General features: G+C 32.2%; 1 protein-coding gene across 1 annotated transcript; it reads right to left on the bottom strand.

Moving 5' to 3' along the window:
• Nucleotides 1-8213: 8213 nt before the first annotated feature.
• On the bottom strand, nt 8214-13378 carry LOC104894982 (thioredoxin-like protein AAED1, chloroplastic). The gene is made up of 7 exons (XM_010681371.4): nt 12842-13378; nt 11630-11676; nt 11422-11536; nt 9328-9372; nt 9152-9211; nt 8953-9048; nt 8214-8578 (listed from the first exon to the last, which is right to left on the bottom strand). Exons 1-7 carry the CDS (start codon nt 13160-13162, stop codon nt 8459-8461), a joined length of 804 nt encoding a protein of 267 aa, XP_010679673.2. The 5' UTR covers nt 13163-13378; the 3' UTR covers nt 8214-8458.
• Nucleotides 13379-17488: the final 4110 nt, after the last annotated feature.

Raw genomic sequence — 17488 nt, 5'->3', positions numbered from 1 at the left:
TAAATGATTTTTTGTTTATAAAGAACCCAAAATTGGTTGTGAATTTGTCATCTAGAAGTTACAAAGTGAAGTGTCTAACTAACTAGCTTGTACTATATCGATGCATTTAACTACAATGTTAGTAAATGAAATAAGTACGTACTACGATTTGGATTGTATATATGTATATATACAATTAGTTTATAATAATTGAATTACTTTATTTTAAACATAGTTATTATTCCTCTATTAATAATATTCGAATAAACACATTTGGAAGATGTACAAATATTGAGCACTAAATGCTAAATTTGTCTTTGTGAGTTATATAAACAAAAAGTGAACGTAACCAATTAAGGCATAAATATTATCTTAGGTTGGAAAGAATTAGAGTTATGATTCATAGATAATAATTATTTAAGTGAAAATATTATAATACGTCTCATCTTTATGTTAAACTCCTTAGTTGTATGTTATTTGCACATATGAATTGTTTCACATCATATTACATACTACAAGCCTCCTATTGCCAATTACTCAATTAGTTTCAAGATGAAACATCATTTGAGGTATATATATGATTAACTCTCTTTTTTTTTTAAGTAACCTAAACCCGTTTCATATTCTCTAAAGCACGACACTTTTATTTACCATGAGTATATGGAGTACTTTCTTTTTAGGTAATATAAAGAGGCTCTCTCTTAAGAGTTAAGAGTAATAAGGGAAATTCTTTAAATGAATCCCATAATATACTAGTACTACTACATAAATATAGAGATAGATATTTTATAATTTCTTTCTCTGAATTATTAAAAGTTCCATTTGTTTTGGCTTATCTTGTAGCCTATTGGTCAGACTATAACAATGAATAGGTAGCAGGCACTAGTATATACTTCATATACTCGTTAGATTTTGTATACACTAATTAAGAAACTGCATGCCTTCAATTCTTAGATCTGTAAAGTAAAAAGCTTCCCCCATACCAGCAGTACCACTATTTCTGTAGCATGCTACTCTTGCTAGACTATTGTCTACTGCTGTCTGCTGATCTTTACATATATAGGGACTGCTCCTCCACCCTCAACCCAAACCTCATAAAATAAGCCAACATTACAATATCTTTTCGTTACCTGTGCGCCTGTTCCTATCAGCTAATCAGCCTAATATTATCATACCTTAATTACATGCAAATAAAATACTTCCACTATTCTGTTTTAAATGAAACATTAAGTAAAATAACATTATCTATTGGTCAATTTTGACTTCAATTTATCGTCATTATATAAAGAAAAGCAAAGTTAAGTGGGATTTTGTTAGATTCGTCTCGATACATACTATCAAATTATAACTTTTTTATATTTTATTTGTGCACATCTAAAGATATTAATGATTAAAAAACGCGTGAATCACATTAGATTGTGTGACAAAGTAGACGTTTCATTTAAAACAGATTGGAGGAAGTATTTTCTTCTTTAATTATGTGTTTTGCATTTATCTAATCTAACTATCATAAATTCATTATAAAGCATACTGCATACAAGTCCGTCGTGAAAAAAAACAATAAAACTATAGTTAGAGATCAAATTGATAAACAATTCGCACAAAAAACCAAAAGATTACACTTGATTTATTATAATAAATATTATTTTTCTTTTTTCGCTTGATAATTTTGGTTGTTATACATCATAGGATTTATAGCAAACTCAAAAGAATACTACCTCAAGACCTCAACTCTTTAGGTTTGCCCTATTCTTTTTTTTACAATTTCAGATATTCAACAAGTGCGTAGTTTCTTTTGTATGTTTAGTAGGAAGAAATAGAAAAAGATTATAGCAGCGTGACTATCTTACCAAAAAAAGATATTGGACCAACGAATCATAATGCAAAAATGAGATGATCTCTTTGAAAAGAGTAAGTATTATGTGAACATACGAATTACGAGGTAATGACATAATTAAATGGAACTATCATTCAGTTTTAACCTAATATTCCACTTTTGATATTTTTGTTTGCTTAAGAAAAATGTAGGCATTTGATTTAATTTTGTATTTTTTTTGTGGACCATATTGTACACAATATTATTGTAATGGGAGAACGAGAACTCGTATAGTGAACTCCACATTGAAACTCGAGGGCTCTGTCCTTTAACAACATGATGCACAACATGGTATTGATCTCAGAGATGACAATTGCGTAGGATTAGCTAGTTGCATGCAGATAACCTTTCTCCATAGTCCATATCTTGATATCTATATTCATTTTTCTACCTATCGTACATGTTTGTCATGGGCACTAAATTCACCTCTAAATCGTGTCAAAGCTTTCATAACAACATAAACAAAATCTAACATGATAATCACATACCGACAAAAAAAATTCATATTTCATAAAATGACTAAATATGAAAACACTTTAGTATATATTCATATCCTCTTAATTAGAAAGAAATTTACTTGTCGTCTAAAGCAAAAAAGTTTTAACAAAAAGAATGTTTTACAAAAAGTAAATAATTATTTGCATTTTACATATAGCAGGCAGTATAACTGGATATGGAACAATATGTATGAACTTTGACATCCATACCCTATTCCCACCAAGGCTAATAGAGTCATAGAAATCCACCAAATTGTACCCACTTGTCATCCCTAACTATCGTGGTGTAGAATCACATTAGCTAAAAACGAGTCTAACTTTGTGACCGCAACTCCACAAAGAACAGTAATTGATGAGTGATGTAAGTATGTAACTTTGCTCGATTATGTGCAAATAATCATATTTTTACATATTATAATTTGCATTAGGATTGGTAACCAAAAGGGTCCACTCAAATATTATTTACTGTTGACAAAAAATTCTCCAAAACATAAGCACATAAAAGGGGGAAAAGGGAAGAATTATAGAGCTATCCAAAGCCAATCACAGAAACACCCATACTCCTAGGACCCTGTATGCTTCTGTTATGCTAAAAGAGCATAGAAAACAAACAAGGGAAATTTCTAATATAGAGCATCAAAAAATGTAGAATGCGCAAAATTAGTAATATATTATTACAAATTGATTTCACCATCTGCATAAAAGTGGTTGGTTGGTGTCTTAGTGGGGTGAGGTTGCTTTCAAGAAGAACAACTCCAATTACTAGCAGTAGTAGCAACAAAGAAGTGCCTTTCATACTACTATGATATGAAGTATTAATAATATCATGTCTATTTCAAATTTTCTTTCCAGGAGAAAAATAGGCTAATTCCAGCCTTTGTACTCTTTGTGCTTCTCTCTCTCTCGTGCAAACAATTAGACAAAAGAACACAACTAAGAAGGAGATATTTATGGCATTTTCCTTTGACAAGACAAGTTTTGACTTGTGAATTTATTGATAAGGACTTCCATCCTATAATTGAATTATACTGAAATATTACTTCTTGTGAGTAACGCTTAATAATTTCTCCTCTATGATCTCTCTCTCGTGACTGTTGTTCTATGATCCGTTTCCCTGCTATGCGTCTCTACCTCTCCATTCTCTATATGTCATGCGTAGGGTGTTAACGAAGGCGAACTGAAATCAAATATGTCAAGGCTTGGCTAAGCTCTTTAGAATAGTTTTAGATTGAGCTCGGCTTGAGCTAGAAGCTCGTCGAACTCAATAAATTAGGCTCAGCTCGAGCTCGAAAGGGTCAAAGCCAAGATTGGCTCGAAGCTCGGCTCAAAAACTTGATATTTTAAATATCAAGAGAACTTTTAACTTAACTTACACATTAGGTTGTATGTACAGCCCAATAAATTCTTCTCGAACTCTTGTTAAGTATGGAAGTCAAAGAGTGATCTTCAATTATTAGGCTAGGCCCAACATCCATATAATTTGTCCCTGTATACTCACTCTTTAATAGAGCATCTCCCCCAGTACTATTGCTTCCTAATCGATGTGAAATCTTATTTGAACTAAACATTTAGCTATTATCTCTATTATAAAAGGAAAGGGGAGCTATGGTGTCCCACTATAAATTTACTTAATCGTCTATTAATACATCAACAGCTACCAAAAAAAGGAAAAAATAAAGTCATATTCGTATTAAAAGATCAAGTTATAATTGAGCCACCAAAAAAGAAAACACTAACTACAAGATTTGGTACATTAATGCCGAGAAACATAAAAAGGAATATTATATCAATCAAATATTTTATCAATCAATTCACAAACACAATCAAATATTACATGAAAATGGAAAATTTAATCAATTAACAATGTGAAATAATTTATTTAACACAAAAGATTATGTTAATACAACATTATAAATTCTAAAGAAATTCGCTTTACTTTATTTCTTTTATCGTTCTTAATTTTAGAAACCTAAAAGAAAGAATAAGTAAAATATTTATAAAAGAAGGGTTAATAATAGCGGCTTAACCTACGAAATTTAGCCAAAAAAAAGTCTAATGTTAAAATTCTTACATTTCTTATGCCCAAAAATACTAGAATTTATGTTTGAAAATTTTTAAAAATATTTGAGACACACATCACGTGCATAATTTGCTAGTAAGAACCTAAAAGGAATTGGAAAAATTGACAAGAATAATCCAAACTATCACCGTTCCGCTCAAAATAATCCCAACTATGAGTTATTCTAGAATAATCCAAACTATTTGGAGTACTTTCTCAAAATACTCCAAACTTTTAATTATCTTATATATAATAGACCCAAAAGGGATTTTTGAAAGGAAGAAAGATAAAAGTTTGGATTATTTTGGAAAAGTACCCCAAATAGTTTGGATTATTCAAAAATAACTCAAAATTAGATTATTTAAAGCGAAACGCTCATAATTAGAATTATTTCTGTCAAGTTTTCCAAAGGAATTTGCTTCATGTGGTGCACTGAAAATAATGAGATAGGCAACAGTACATAGGCATTTGCTGCCATGTGTCGATACTTCTTTCACAATGTATATATACAAAATTATAAGTTGATTGATTAGTGAAGACGGCAAATTTTATATATGTTATATTCCAATATACACAAATGCAACATTATTTTAAAAAAAAAAAAAACAGTCCACTATACAAATACATGCTTTCAGATAGTAGATTTTATAGGGAATATAAGGTTGTTGTCTATTTTCTCTAACGATGTAGGATATACTATTTTACTTAAAAACTATTTAAAACATTTTTGGGAGCTTGTTCACAAACTTTCGAGCAAAACTTGTAGAGGCTCAGGCTCAGCTTCTTAACGTTTCAAACTGATCCCGAATTCGAGTCGAATCCTATCAAACCAAGTTTTGAACGAGATGAGATGGGATAGCGAATTACCCTAACTCATTAACACCCCTAGTCGTGCGTGTGTTAGAGTATTAAATGCTGCTACCTATCTTCCAAAGAAAATCCCAATTTCTTTCTCTTTATGTGTATCTCGGATTAGTTGGAAAAGAGCTTAGCCCGATTGACCTCTTCAGGCCCAGCCAGTATAGAAAATTGGGCTTATCGAAAATATCTAGTTGACTAATGACTTGCCCACTAGTGATGCTGCGTTCAATTTGAGTAACAGTCCAAGCCCATTGTGTCTTCTTTTATCCTCTTTATTTTCGCAAACGAAAATCATCATCAGTGTTCAAAAATTCAGTGTAAATTAATAATGGGATATTCCATCTGGTACCATTGTACTTTTGACTTTTTCATTTGGTACCACTATTTTTCAGATATTTTACATGGTACCATTATAATTTGATTTTATTCTCTATTGTAGCATTCAACTAAGTAAAGTGTTAATTTAAGTTAGAATAGGCTAGAGTTTTACTTCGATTTATATGTTTTAATTTGCGTTAAGGTTTTAGTAATCGTTTTAGTCGTTAATGTCAAAGTTGAGGTCATATTTGACAATAAAAAGACATAGAATATTATGATCATTTTTATGAAATTTTTGACTGAAAAATAGAGCTTTAAGGGTTAAAACGATACCCTAAAATCTTAAGTTTCTATTTGCAGTTAATTTTTGCAACTGCAAATAGAAACATGCAAACCCAAACAAAATTGTATTCTTGTTCAACCATTAACTAACATTTTACTTAAAAAATGATAGGGATATTCCATTTGGTACCATTGAATTTTTGGCTTTTCCATTTGGTACCACTGTTATTTTAAACTTCCACATTATACCACTATAATTTAATATTAATCTTTATTATACCATTTTTTTAAGTAAATTGTTAGTTAATGGTTGAATAAGAATACGATTTTGTTTGAGTTTGCATGTTTCTATTTGCAGTTGCAAAAATTTAATAAGTTAAGATTTTAGGGTGTCGTTTTAACCCTTAAAGCTCTATTTTTCAATCAAAATTTTCATAAAAATGATTATAATATTCTATGCCTTTTTATTGCCAAATATGACCTCAACTTTGACCTTAACGACTAAAACAATTACTAAAACCTTAACGCAAATTAAAACATGTAAATCGAAGTAAAACTCCAGCCTATTCTAACTTAAATTAACACTTTACTTAATTGAATGCTACAATAGAGAATAAATTCAAATTATAGTGGTACCATGTAGAATATCTGAAAAATAGTAGTACCAAATGGAAAAGCCAAAAGTACAATGGTACCAAATGGAATATCCCAAAATGATATGATAAAGATTAATACTATTAAATTAGAGTGGTATCATATGGAATTTTAAAATAATAGTGATACCAAATGGAAAAGCCAAAAATTCAATGGTACCAAATGGAAAATCCCAATAATAATTCATCACCCATGAGCAAACAAACATTCTCAGTATTGTAACTGATTTACAACCCATGAGCAAACAAAAATTCTCATTATTATTCAGTTTGCAACATTTTTTGATTTCCTGTTTTGAATGTTTTATTTTTCTTGTAGCATAACATATTTTGTATATGAGTTGTTTAATTTCTTGCTATCTTCACATCACAAATACAAATTTATGATATTTTTATATTTCTATGTATTCCTCTCGTGCATTTATGTGTAAAAAGATGGAAAAACTATAGATATGTAAATGTGAAATGCTCCATTCCTAATGAAATATCTTTAAATAGACACAGACTCACATCTTAAACATCTATAATGATCATTAAAAAGTATGAACAATGCATGTAATATGAAAAGTTCGCTTACTCTTAAGAATTGACACATTGTCAAAAACATTAACGTAGAAACTACCTAGAAGATAAAATTGTATGAGGTTTCGGACTCTTAACTACTTCCTTAAAAATAATCGTTCAACTACCAAATTATAGCTTGCTAATTTTTTTTGTTTGAGGGGATTATAGCTTGCTACCTTATTAAAAGTTCTATTAGAAAGTATAGAACATGTGCAAGGGATATCGAAGAGCATGGAGTTTAAAATGAAGTATTTGCACTCATCTTTCCAATTGCATGGAGTTTAAAATAAAAGAAGTAATCCAATTATATGACCATTACAGGCCAGTAATGAATATTTTATATCTCGAAAAAAAAAACTTTTTTATTGCATTTAAAACAAAATGAAGGAAATACTATATTTTAGTTTTCCTCGGGAGATGACATACTAGTTCATAATCTTACTTTTATAGTAGGGGTTGTTTTACATTTTGAACTCATGTTATTATGTCTTATATTGTGATTAGGCCTTTTAAAATGGTTCAAGTTGTAAGGGTTATTTATTGAGATCTTAGTTCATTACTTGATTCATAAGGGTAGTTATCTGTTTCCACTTAAGTTCCAAATACATTGTTTTCTCAGGTTTTGTACTTTTGTTGTTTGTATTATGCTCTAAATAAGAAGGCAAACACACAGTGAGTTGAAAACTACAAAAAAAAAAAAAATTGTGAGATATAGGTTTTAGCTTAACACTAACTGCAACTAGAGTCATCTTGGTTGTGACCTCTAAGAGATTCTATGGTATTGACAGCTTCAGAGCAATTGCAATGCTTTAACTGTTTTCGGTTTAGACTTTAGAGTGTCTAGTAGAAGTAGCTAGTGTTGCTTGGTGTTTGTATGTCTCATTAATGCAGGCTGGCAACCTCAGTATACTTCTCCAAGCATTTGTCGAACCCGTCGACTTGAGGGTCTGATGAAGACGACTAATAGCCTTGGAGATGTGTTTCAGCTAAAACGTTATGTTTAGATGTTCAGAGAACCATGCAGGCTACAGCAGCAGTATCTAAGTGACTAGCAGTACATATATTTTATCAACCTTCAGTATTCACCATAGACTAAACACTGAAACAGTAGGGGAGCCTCGTGGTTGGGAGAAATACAAAAAATGGATTCATAGTTCAAATATATAGACAAGTTATTTTTACAATTACGTACATATCCTGCAATTTTCTTCTTTGTTAATCAAGATGCAGGTTATTGCACTATATCTTTACAAGTAATTAAAGCATTTTCACGTACCAGATTACACAGCTACAGATATTGGCAACAAGGACCTGAACAGTGCGCCAGTCAGCCATACTAAAATTCCATGGAATTCAACCTACCTCGGGTTTATGCAACTGAAACATTGCAGCAAACATTGAAAACATCGTCTAATGGAGCATGGTCACCCGTTCCTTCATCTTTTCGAGCATACAACAATTGCTTCCCTTTGAACACAAACATTCCTCCCTGGCCAGATAAATACAAGTTCAGATGCATTATTATAAAGGAAAATTTGATGCCAGCAGTTTGAACAACATCCCCTTTCTTTAAACAGCCCCAACTTTGAGGAGTCTCGTGATCTTGTCCCAAAGCAGTCTTACATAGTTACATAACTTATAGATGGTTACATAAATTTAAGAAAGGTGGTGAAAAGGGAGAGACAAGCAAAATGAAAAAAGAAAAAAAAAAAAAAAAAGAACTATATTTTAACATGTTTAAAAGTTACAAGTCATGCATAACTCTAGTTGGGACAGACGATATTAATTTATCGTTCTTATAAGTTATAAATGGGTTAACATGTAGATTTAGTTAGAATGGATACATAAGAATTCAGAATCAACCTGTTGCAAAACACCACTCCTGTCATCAGGTGTAGCTTCAATTGTGTAATTCTCCATAGCCTTTTTTAGGGATTCAAACCTTGAGAAAACCTTCGTCTGCCAGATGAAAGTAGAGGAAGTCAAAAATTAATAGTATAACCCTGGTAGGATTGATAAAGGCACAGGGGAGAAAAAAACTTATTGACAATCGAAAGATTACACTGGCAGGATTGAAGAACGTCCGGCCAAGACCATAATATAACCCTAGTAGATCATATGCCTGTAACAACAAGCATTTTCATTAAATTTTATCTGAATCAAATAGTAGTAATATAACTCCAAACAAAAAAGGAAGAAGAAGAAGAAGCCTGCTGGTGGTGAAAAAATAGGATTTACCTTGCGCTCAGGATCAGCATAAAGGCACTCCATTGGAAATGGTAGCTGGACACAAGACATGATAGAGTATGAAAAGGATCATAGAATCCAAGGTCAGAAAGTTCGCAAGCAATTCAAGAATAATAGAGAAACCAAAGTTAGGTCTCTTAACTGGTAGAAAATCAGAATATTGACCACCAGATTTAAGTGAATATTACATTTACATGTAAGAGTTACATCTATTACTTGATATGAAGATCCAACATGTAGATAACTCGATTTGTTATTAGTTGTACCACTTAGACTTTTTAGGTTTGACAATGCACAACTTTGACCATTTATATCTTTAACAATCTAAGATAAAATAATAAAAAGTTGATATTTTGAAAATATAAATGTAGACAATTAAGACAAACCATATAATTTTTTACTAATAACACCTTTCTATGTACATTAGTTTAAAAAAAAGGGTCAAAATGGCGTCTGTTAATAGTGAAAATGTCAAAAGGGAATAGCTAATAAAAATACGGAGGGGCAGGTAAGTACAAATTAGGATGAAAGTTGGATTTCTGCTCTAGATAATGCAATTACAAGATATTAGTTTGAGATGGGCATTCTGCAAGTCAGAGACATCGAAATGAATATTCTCTGGTATCTACACGATTGTTTCTCCTGTAAAACGGAAAGGCATTTTATAAAGGAACACTTGTAAGGTTTTTGTGCATTAGGGTGAGCCTTCTGGCTGGCAATAAAAGAATCACTGATTTCTGTCTCGTCTAACAGAGCCTCTCTGCACAGCGCATCTAAGGAGGATTTGGAAGGTCTACATATAAGCATTCTAACCCTAGTCAATTGAAAGCTATATTACTTGGACTCTTCATTTTACTTTTACTACTCATGTCGGATGCTCGACACTTTGGCGTGTGTATGAAGAATTTCGACACTTCATTTTGAGCAGAAAAACAAAGAACTTTTCATATAATAGCAGGCCAAACACTTGGAGTTATACTCGTGTGTGGCATTAGTATCCGAGTAACATAGATTGAAGAGTATAAAGACTGTTTCCAAAGAAACATAGCATGCTGCAAAGTCCAAGTGACAGGTTGCTTTGGGAGGAGGACTGATCAGCAAGAACAGAGCCTGAAATGAGAAGTTCACAACCTAATATAACCAGCCTTAGGTGACAAGGCAGATGTGACCTGCTAGTAAATGAGGGGGACACTCCACAAAAGTAGACTTAAGAGCTGTTTTGAGCCTTTGATGCCCAATTATGCATGAAGAAGTTTGGTTTTGCTTCACAGTAAATTACAATAAGCGTCTACATGAATTTTGCTGCTCTTGGCAAACAGGGTAAGATAATAAGACAAACTAGTATCGTGAATAATTTAGATTTTGGAATTCCGTTTTCATGGAATTGCTAATATCAAAGCCAGGTGAGGTGGGTAGCAAGTTTGCCAATCCAGAGCACCCGAAACGAGAAAACCACAAACAGTCATAAAGAGCAACACCTAGCATGATACTGCATTCTTCGACTTAGACACTCGGTATAAAAAACAACATTAAGCATTACTCAGTGGTTACTCGACCAAATATTTCAGCTCCTTAATGATCCAGTGGAAATAATAGCCAAAAGAAATAACATTATAAAGGAAATGAGTTCACAAGAATCTTTAGGAAGAATTACGATAAGCCAAAAAGTTCATTTCAGAAGCAAGTGGAGTGATTAACATCAGTTTTCTTTCAAAACTGCATGTTTCACAGAGATCCTAGCTAAAAACACACAGATTACACCACAAAATATTTTAACATAAATTTCACACATACAAACCAAAGATAAGCAGAAAATATGCTATATGAATTCCTTAAGTTTTTAACAAACAACCTCACTCTCCCAAAGTCTATCCTAATGGGACACTAAGTATAACCTAGGCAATTGGTAGTGTTCAAAGTTGGCTTCCGTAAATCACTTCATGGACCAGTAAACATGTTTCATAACAGTTAAACTCCCTATTATCCATAAATAAATGTCAAGAAACCAGGAACGCCATATGATCAATTAATGTAAGGATCATGGTATTTTAGCTAAATCCCCTAAAAATGAGCGAAGACCAATACCCGTTCTCCAAGCATTTGGGCTTTGCTTGCACTTCCGACACCAACAGCAATGAGTTTAACACCAGCAGCATCAAATCTTGCCTTCGCTAATTTCAAATCTGCTGCAAGCTCCCAGCTTCACACGACAAAGCAAAAAACCACGTCAGTATGCCACAAAATAATACACAAGAAAAGCCCAACCAAATCATAGATTGAGGCAAATGCTTACCAACAAAAACATCCAAAATGTCTCAGCAGCGCAACAACTGCTATTCCCTGGGCAAGAACATGCTTATCAGTTTGAAATAACCATTTCACACCTTTGGTAGTTTACAAACACTTTGAAAGTGCAATTAACTAGTTGCTTCAAAATGGCACCACTTTGCTTCATGCTAAATCAACCCTGTAGTATCATATTGTGATTCTTATTCATCCCTCGATCCACATCAATCATCTGACCTCCATAGAAATCATTGATGTGGGGGTGTGATGATGGTTAGGCATGAAAGCAGAGTCTTAAATAAGTGTAACTCCTAGTTGGAACTTGGAAGTGTAAGATGTAAGAAAACTAACAGAAGCAGAAACAAGAAAAAGTGGTTTGCCCAAGCTCAATTTGGGGTTGCCCATGTCTGCTGCTCTGTAGAATGCTTAAAAGTTTCTGACTCAAAGGCGTGCCCATGTGACTTTATGCTTTCCTGTGTCATCCATGGCTTCGACAAAATGGGGATTCTACCGACTTAATTATCTATTAGTCCCCGTTCTTTTGGACTAAGTGAATTGAGAGAAACTGAAATGCACATAGTAGCTAAACAAACTTAAATGAAAACAAGTCCAAAAGAACAGGGCCTCAATAGAGAGAAAAACCTAAGAGACGTCTCAACGAGTAATTTGTACACCGTCATTGAACATCTTTGATTCCTGGTGCACATTGGTGGTTCTCCTCCCGGTTTTTGGGCTTCCACATAATATTCCTTCACGTGATCGTGTCTCTTGTCTATTGTTCTCATTCATTTTCCTATATTTATAGTTTGCTAAAATGCATAGGCAAATGTTGATTAGAAATTAGAATCACTTCCTCCATTCACATTGTGATTGTGGGTTAGCAAATAGCAATAGCATAACTTGTGAAACTAGTAAATTCAGATAAACAACAAACAATATTACACTTTAGCTTGATCCTTCCCTAATCATGTTCTATAATCTTATTGAATTCCAATGCCAAACAACTTTCAAGAGAACATCCTGATAATTAATCACCATTCACCAATATGTCATCAAACAATCAACAAAACAAATTACACCACTCTATAAAATGATTCAAAGAAAAAAAAACCAACTTGAAGTGCAATGATTAAAACAAACACTTTTACAAATACCAAAACTTAATCATGATAATTGACTCCTAAGACATGAAATAAGTGTAATAGTGAAGAAAAATAACCTCGCTTTGATCCCAAAGATCTTTGAACATGACAGGTTCACCAGTAGCCTTAAAAATTGTGATGTCACCCAGAAATTCCCCGATATTTTCCGACACGATATCTGTAGAATAAGCTCTGGGAACGAGTCTAGGACTGAGTGAACTCAGTGTGGTTAGACGTGGAGATGAGAGAGAAAGAGAGGGAGAAATGGTAGAAAGTGAAGTGGGTAGACGTTGAAAAGATGAGGGTTGTGGGTGAATATGATGAGAAGAAAGAGGATGATGAAGATACTTGTTTGCTGCCATTAATGGTGTTACTGAAGATGCGAGTGTTACCCCCATCTTTGTTTTTTTATTTTTTTTGGGGGTGGTTTGGGTGGTTTTTCTGATTTTTTGCTTAGAAAAATGGATTAAGACCACACATTAGAATGTAGAAACTCAAGAACTTCACAAATTGACCAGTGGAAGGAGAAGAGTTGGAGAAATCAAGCGGACTACGAGTGAACACACTACACACGCCAGAAAATTATGTTCATCTTTTGTTTTTTGTGACCTTTTTTAACTTCGCTCCGATTTATCACCAAGAACTTTGGGGAAAATAATCGCAAATTAGATGGTAGGCACGAGTCTAATATGAAAATGGTGCGCACTATTTCGGCTTCATTTTTAGTAGGGCGTCAAAATGTTTTTCTGAAAGATCGTTTTCCTCTATTTTCAATTTTACATTGTTTTGTTGGCAAAATAGTGTAAAACCATTTTCTCTTGGAGTAAAATTACTCTCTTAATGATGGAAAATCATTTTCCCTTTAAAATGAAGTGAATTTTTTTTTTTTTTTTATCTCTTGTACACTCTTCTCACTACGAGTCTGTTCTTTTCGGCATAAAACAGCTGAACTGAACTTATTGGAGCTGAACTGAACTGAACTGAATTGAATTGAATTGAATTGAATTAAATTAAATTAAATTATATTGAATTAAACTGAATGTAATAAATATATAAATAATATTTTAAACAATAATAATAATATAAATATTAAATAATAATTATAATGTTAAGTAATAATAATGAATAATATTAATAATAGTATTTTGGATATTTTTAAATGATAGTTATAAATAAATAATATAATCATAAATTAATAATATTAATAATAATTAATGATAATAATGATAATTAATAATAATTATTTTATATTATTTGTATTAATATATTAATACTTGACGATGATATATAATAACAATAATATCTAAGAAGTAAATTAATATTACTATTATAATAATTAGATTTAATAATTTAAAAATATTTAATAATAAAAATAATGATTGGGTTGGACCGCGAAAATTACATCATAAACCGTCTTGACGCGATTTGATTAATTTATGGGCTAAAAAAATTGGGCTTATTTGTGCTTTAACCTAAACCATGTTCCTCCTAATAATAATAGTAATAATAATGAGTAAACCTATAATAAAAAAAATAATATATAGAAACAACAACAACAATAATAATAATAATAATAATAATAATAATAATAATAAAATAATATAATAATAATAATAATAATAATAATAATAATACTTAATAGTAATGATATATATTTAAGTAATAATAATGAAAATAATAATAATAATAAGAGTAATTATTAAAATAAATTATACCAACATAATAATAATATTTAACAAAATGGTTATAAAAGAATGGAGCTGAACTGAACTGAACTGATCTGATCTGATTTGAACTAAACTGAACTGAACTAATTGGAGCTGAACTGAACTGAACTGAACTTATTGGAGCTGAACTGAACTGAACTGAAAATAAGCTAGGGAGAACAGGCCCTACCTCCTTACTTCTCCTTTCATTTTTCTTTTAGTTTAATCATTTTTCTTACGTGAAAGTTGGAACCAAACAACGGAAAACTAGTTTTTGGAGTTGTTTTACGCCCTACCAAACAAAGCCTTCATACGACGGCATTTCACATTACAATATAATAAACAAAAGAACATCCTAAATGAACAAACTAAGCAACATGAAGATGAAAGTAGAACAAAAGAACAACACACGAGACTCAATGAACATCCGAATCAACAATGAACAACAAGAAGAAAAAAAAGGATGAACATAACAGGAAATATCTTATCGATATTCATTGGAGAACAATTGATGTTCATTGGTTTCGCGGTACACTTAATGTTTATTGGTTTCGCGCGTTTTATGTTTTTTGGCTACGTTTTGTCCAGTATCTATCATTAGGATGATAGACACGAGTCCACCGTCTATCTAGAGGGAGGTTCTCGAAGATTGTGGAGAACCTAAGGTACTTAGGCCATTTAGGGGGTTCTCTTTATTTGCCCAGTTTCAGTTTAATTCGGCTCGTTTCAATTCAGTTCCGCTACTTTTCTATCAAAATTTTACTTTGTTGTGTTAAGTTCTATTCAACTCACTTCAGTTCAGTTTAGACTTCAGACTAAAAAAATAGGTATGTTACCCCCCTAAGTCTCTTGTTCGTTTGTCCACTTTTCTTCTTGGGTTGTTTCTCATTAGTTTACCCACTTCTCTTTTTTTTAGTTTTTGGAATGGACCCACTAATTTTATATTAACAGTTTTCACATAAAGTATCAGTTTCTTTTATTTGTTACTATCCTTCTCTCTATTAACCCATACTAAATTAATGCTTTATATATCTTTCTCTTTAGAACCTACATATTATTTTTCCTAAAACTTTGTGTCCAAAAAAGTGGGTAAACTAATAAGAGACGAAGGGACCCTTTTCGCTCCGCTTAATTAGCCCTATCCCCCTCTAAAGGTATTTTAGTGATAGGTTCTATAGGAACTGGAGGATCCTATTTGGTCAAATACCTAGCGACAAACTCCTATGTTCCTTTTAGTACGGTATTTCTGAACAAGTTCCTGGATAACAAGCCTGAAGGTTCTCTTATTGATGCTAGTGACGAATCGATCGTGACCTTGATACGGAGTTGGAGCTGCTAACTAGGATGAATGCGCTAATTATGGATATGATGTCGGAAATAGACCAATCTTGTTATAAGCTGTAATTGTCATAAATTTTGAGTTTTTTCGTATATACACATATTTTGACTATTTTTATATAGTTTTAAAAGTGGCCTCATTTTAGTAAAGAAACCCATATCATATGTCAGTATAATTACCTAGTATTATTTGGTTTAGTGGTTTGGTTTGAATCTCACAACTTTGAGATTGTGGGATTAAATCCCACTTGAAATTGTTCAATAGCAATTGACTTGTTCAAAAACGTGTTGTTAAGACTTATTAGTATAACGCACCGAAAAGTAATACTAATAAGTCTTAATAAAACAAACCCACCCCCCCCAACCAAAAAAAAAAAAAAACAAGTCCATTGCTATTGGCTAGTTTGCTACTACTCCTTCAAATCTTCTCATTCCTCACTTCTCAAAAGTCCATTGTGGACTCACTGTATGGAAGATTGAAGAAACGTGGGACAGAGAAAGAAGTGAAACTTGAGTCAAGTGGCTGAGGAAGATGAGAAATTGTAAAAATGTAAATTTCGATAGGGTTTTCACTTTTAGTATGCCATTTATTTTACGAGGAATGATAAGGTTTTTCTGAATAACTTAAATGACACGTGGCAAAAAAAATTATTATTTTGATATATATGTATACGGGTGGATATATGAAGTGGGTGATGAGTCCAAAAGACAGCATCCACATCGGACCTGATCCACCCATCACCCACCAGTCACCCGCTTCACCACGGGTTACCACCCATTTATTCGGGACGGGTAGGTGGATAATACACTTATACATGTATAATTGCTAGCTCTATCGAGTAGGGATCAATTAGGGAACCAAGGCCTTAACTCACTAGTCACGACAGACACAACATAATCGATACCGCTGGAGCTAGAAACCAATTTATTTTCCAAGCAATTAACCATCAATTTGAGCCACCAGTCTCAAGAAAAATAAAGTAAATCGAAGCAGTGATCGATTTGACCTTGGTTAAGATAGTTTGTGGAATTCTGAAGGCAATTGTAAAAATCTCTAATAGTTAATTTGTTACATCGCTTTTTAGGCTTGACTTAGGAATAGTGTAACAAAATCACAATGTATCGTGCTAACCTTATTTTTCATTTGCCTTCATTAAAAAGAATTTTTATATACAAATATATTAAAAGGCATTCCTAAATAAAAAACGGTGCCATGTGGCACTGTCCTTGAGAGTGTTTATTTCATGCATTTCACATACGATAAAAAAATTAGAAAGTGCATGATATGAAGTTTGATCTCATGACTTCAAACTTATATACCAAAGTTTTAACCAATAAACCAAGTAATTTTAATATTATAATTATAAAGTAAAATATTAATAAATGATAATCATAATTACCCGAGACATATGTTAAAAGAAAAGAAAAAAGAAAAATGTATCAAGTGAAATAGTGTTTGGTTTCATCAAATAGTCATTGAAATCTTTTCGTACAATACTCTTATTTTCTAAATCCTAATTAATCTTCTACCTAAACATCACATTGAGCTACAGTGAGAAAAATCCAGTTTTCAAACAGACTATATATCCATTTTATACCTCAATTCTCAATTAAACATCCGAGGTTCCAATTATAAGCGTCCTGCCATAAAAAGTCCCAACTATTGAATATCTCACAGCA

Source organism: Beta vulgaris, chromosome 6 (genome assembly GCF_026745355.1).
Source record: "Beta vulgaris subsp. vulgaris cultivar EL10 chromosome 6, EL10.2, whole genome shotgun sequence".
In the NCBI taxonomy this organism is placed as follows: domain Eukaryota; kingdom Viridiplantae; phylum Streptophyta; class Magnoliopsida; order Caryophyllales; family Amaranthaceae; genus Beta; species Beta vulgaris.
The sequence above is the reverse complement of the archived record's forward strand: the minus strand, read 5'-3'. Positions and strand labels throughout refer to the sequence as shown.

Excerpts from the sequence above, each read along its gene's own strand:
- LOC104894982 (XM_010681371.4), bottom strand. The coding sequence starts at position 13,162 with ATGGGGGTAACACTCGCATCTTCAGTAACACCATTAATGGCAGCAAAC. Across the intron at positions 11,537-11,629 it reads CATTTTGGATGTTTTTGTTG|CTGGGAGCTTGCAGCAGATT; the intron begins GTAAGCATTTGC and ends TGTCGTGTGAAG. Across the intron at positions 9,212-9,327 it reads ATGCTGATCCTGAGCGCAAG|GCATATGATCTACTAGGGTT; the intron begins GTAAATCCTATT and ends TTGTTGTTACAG.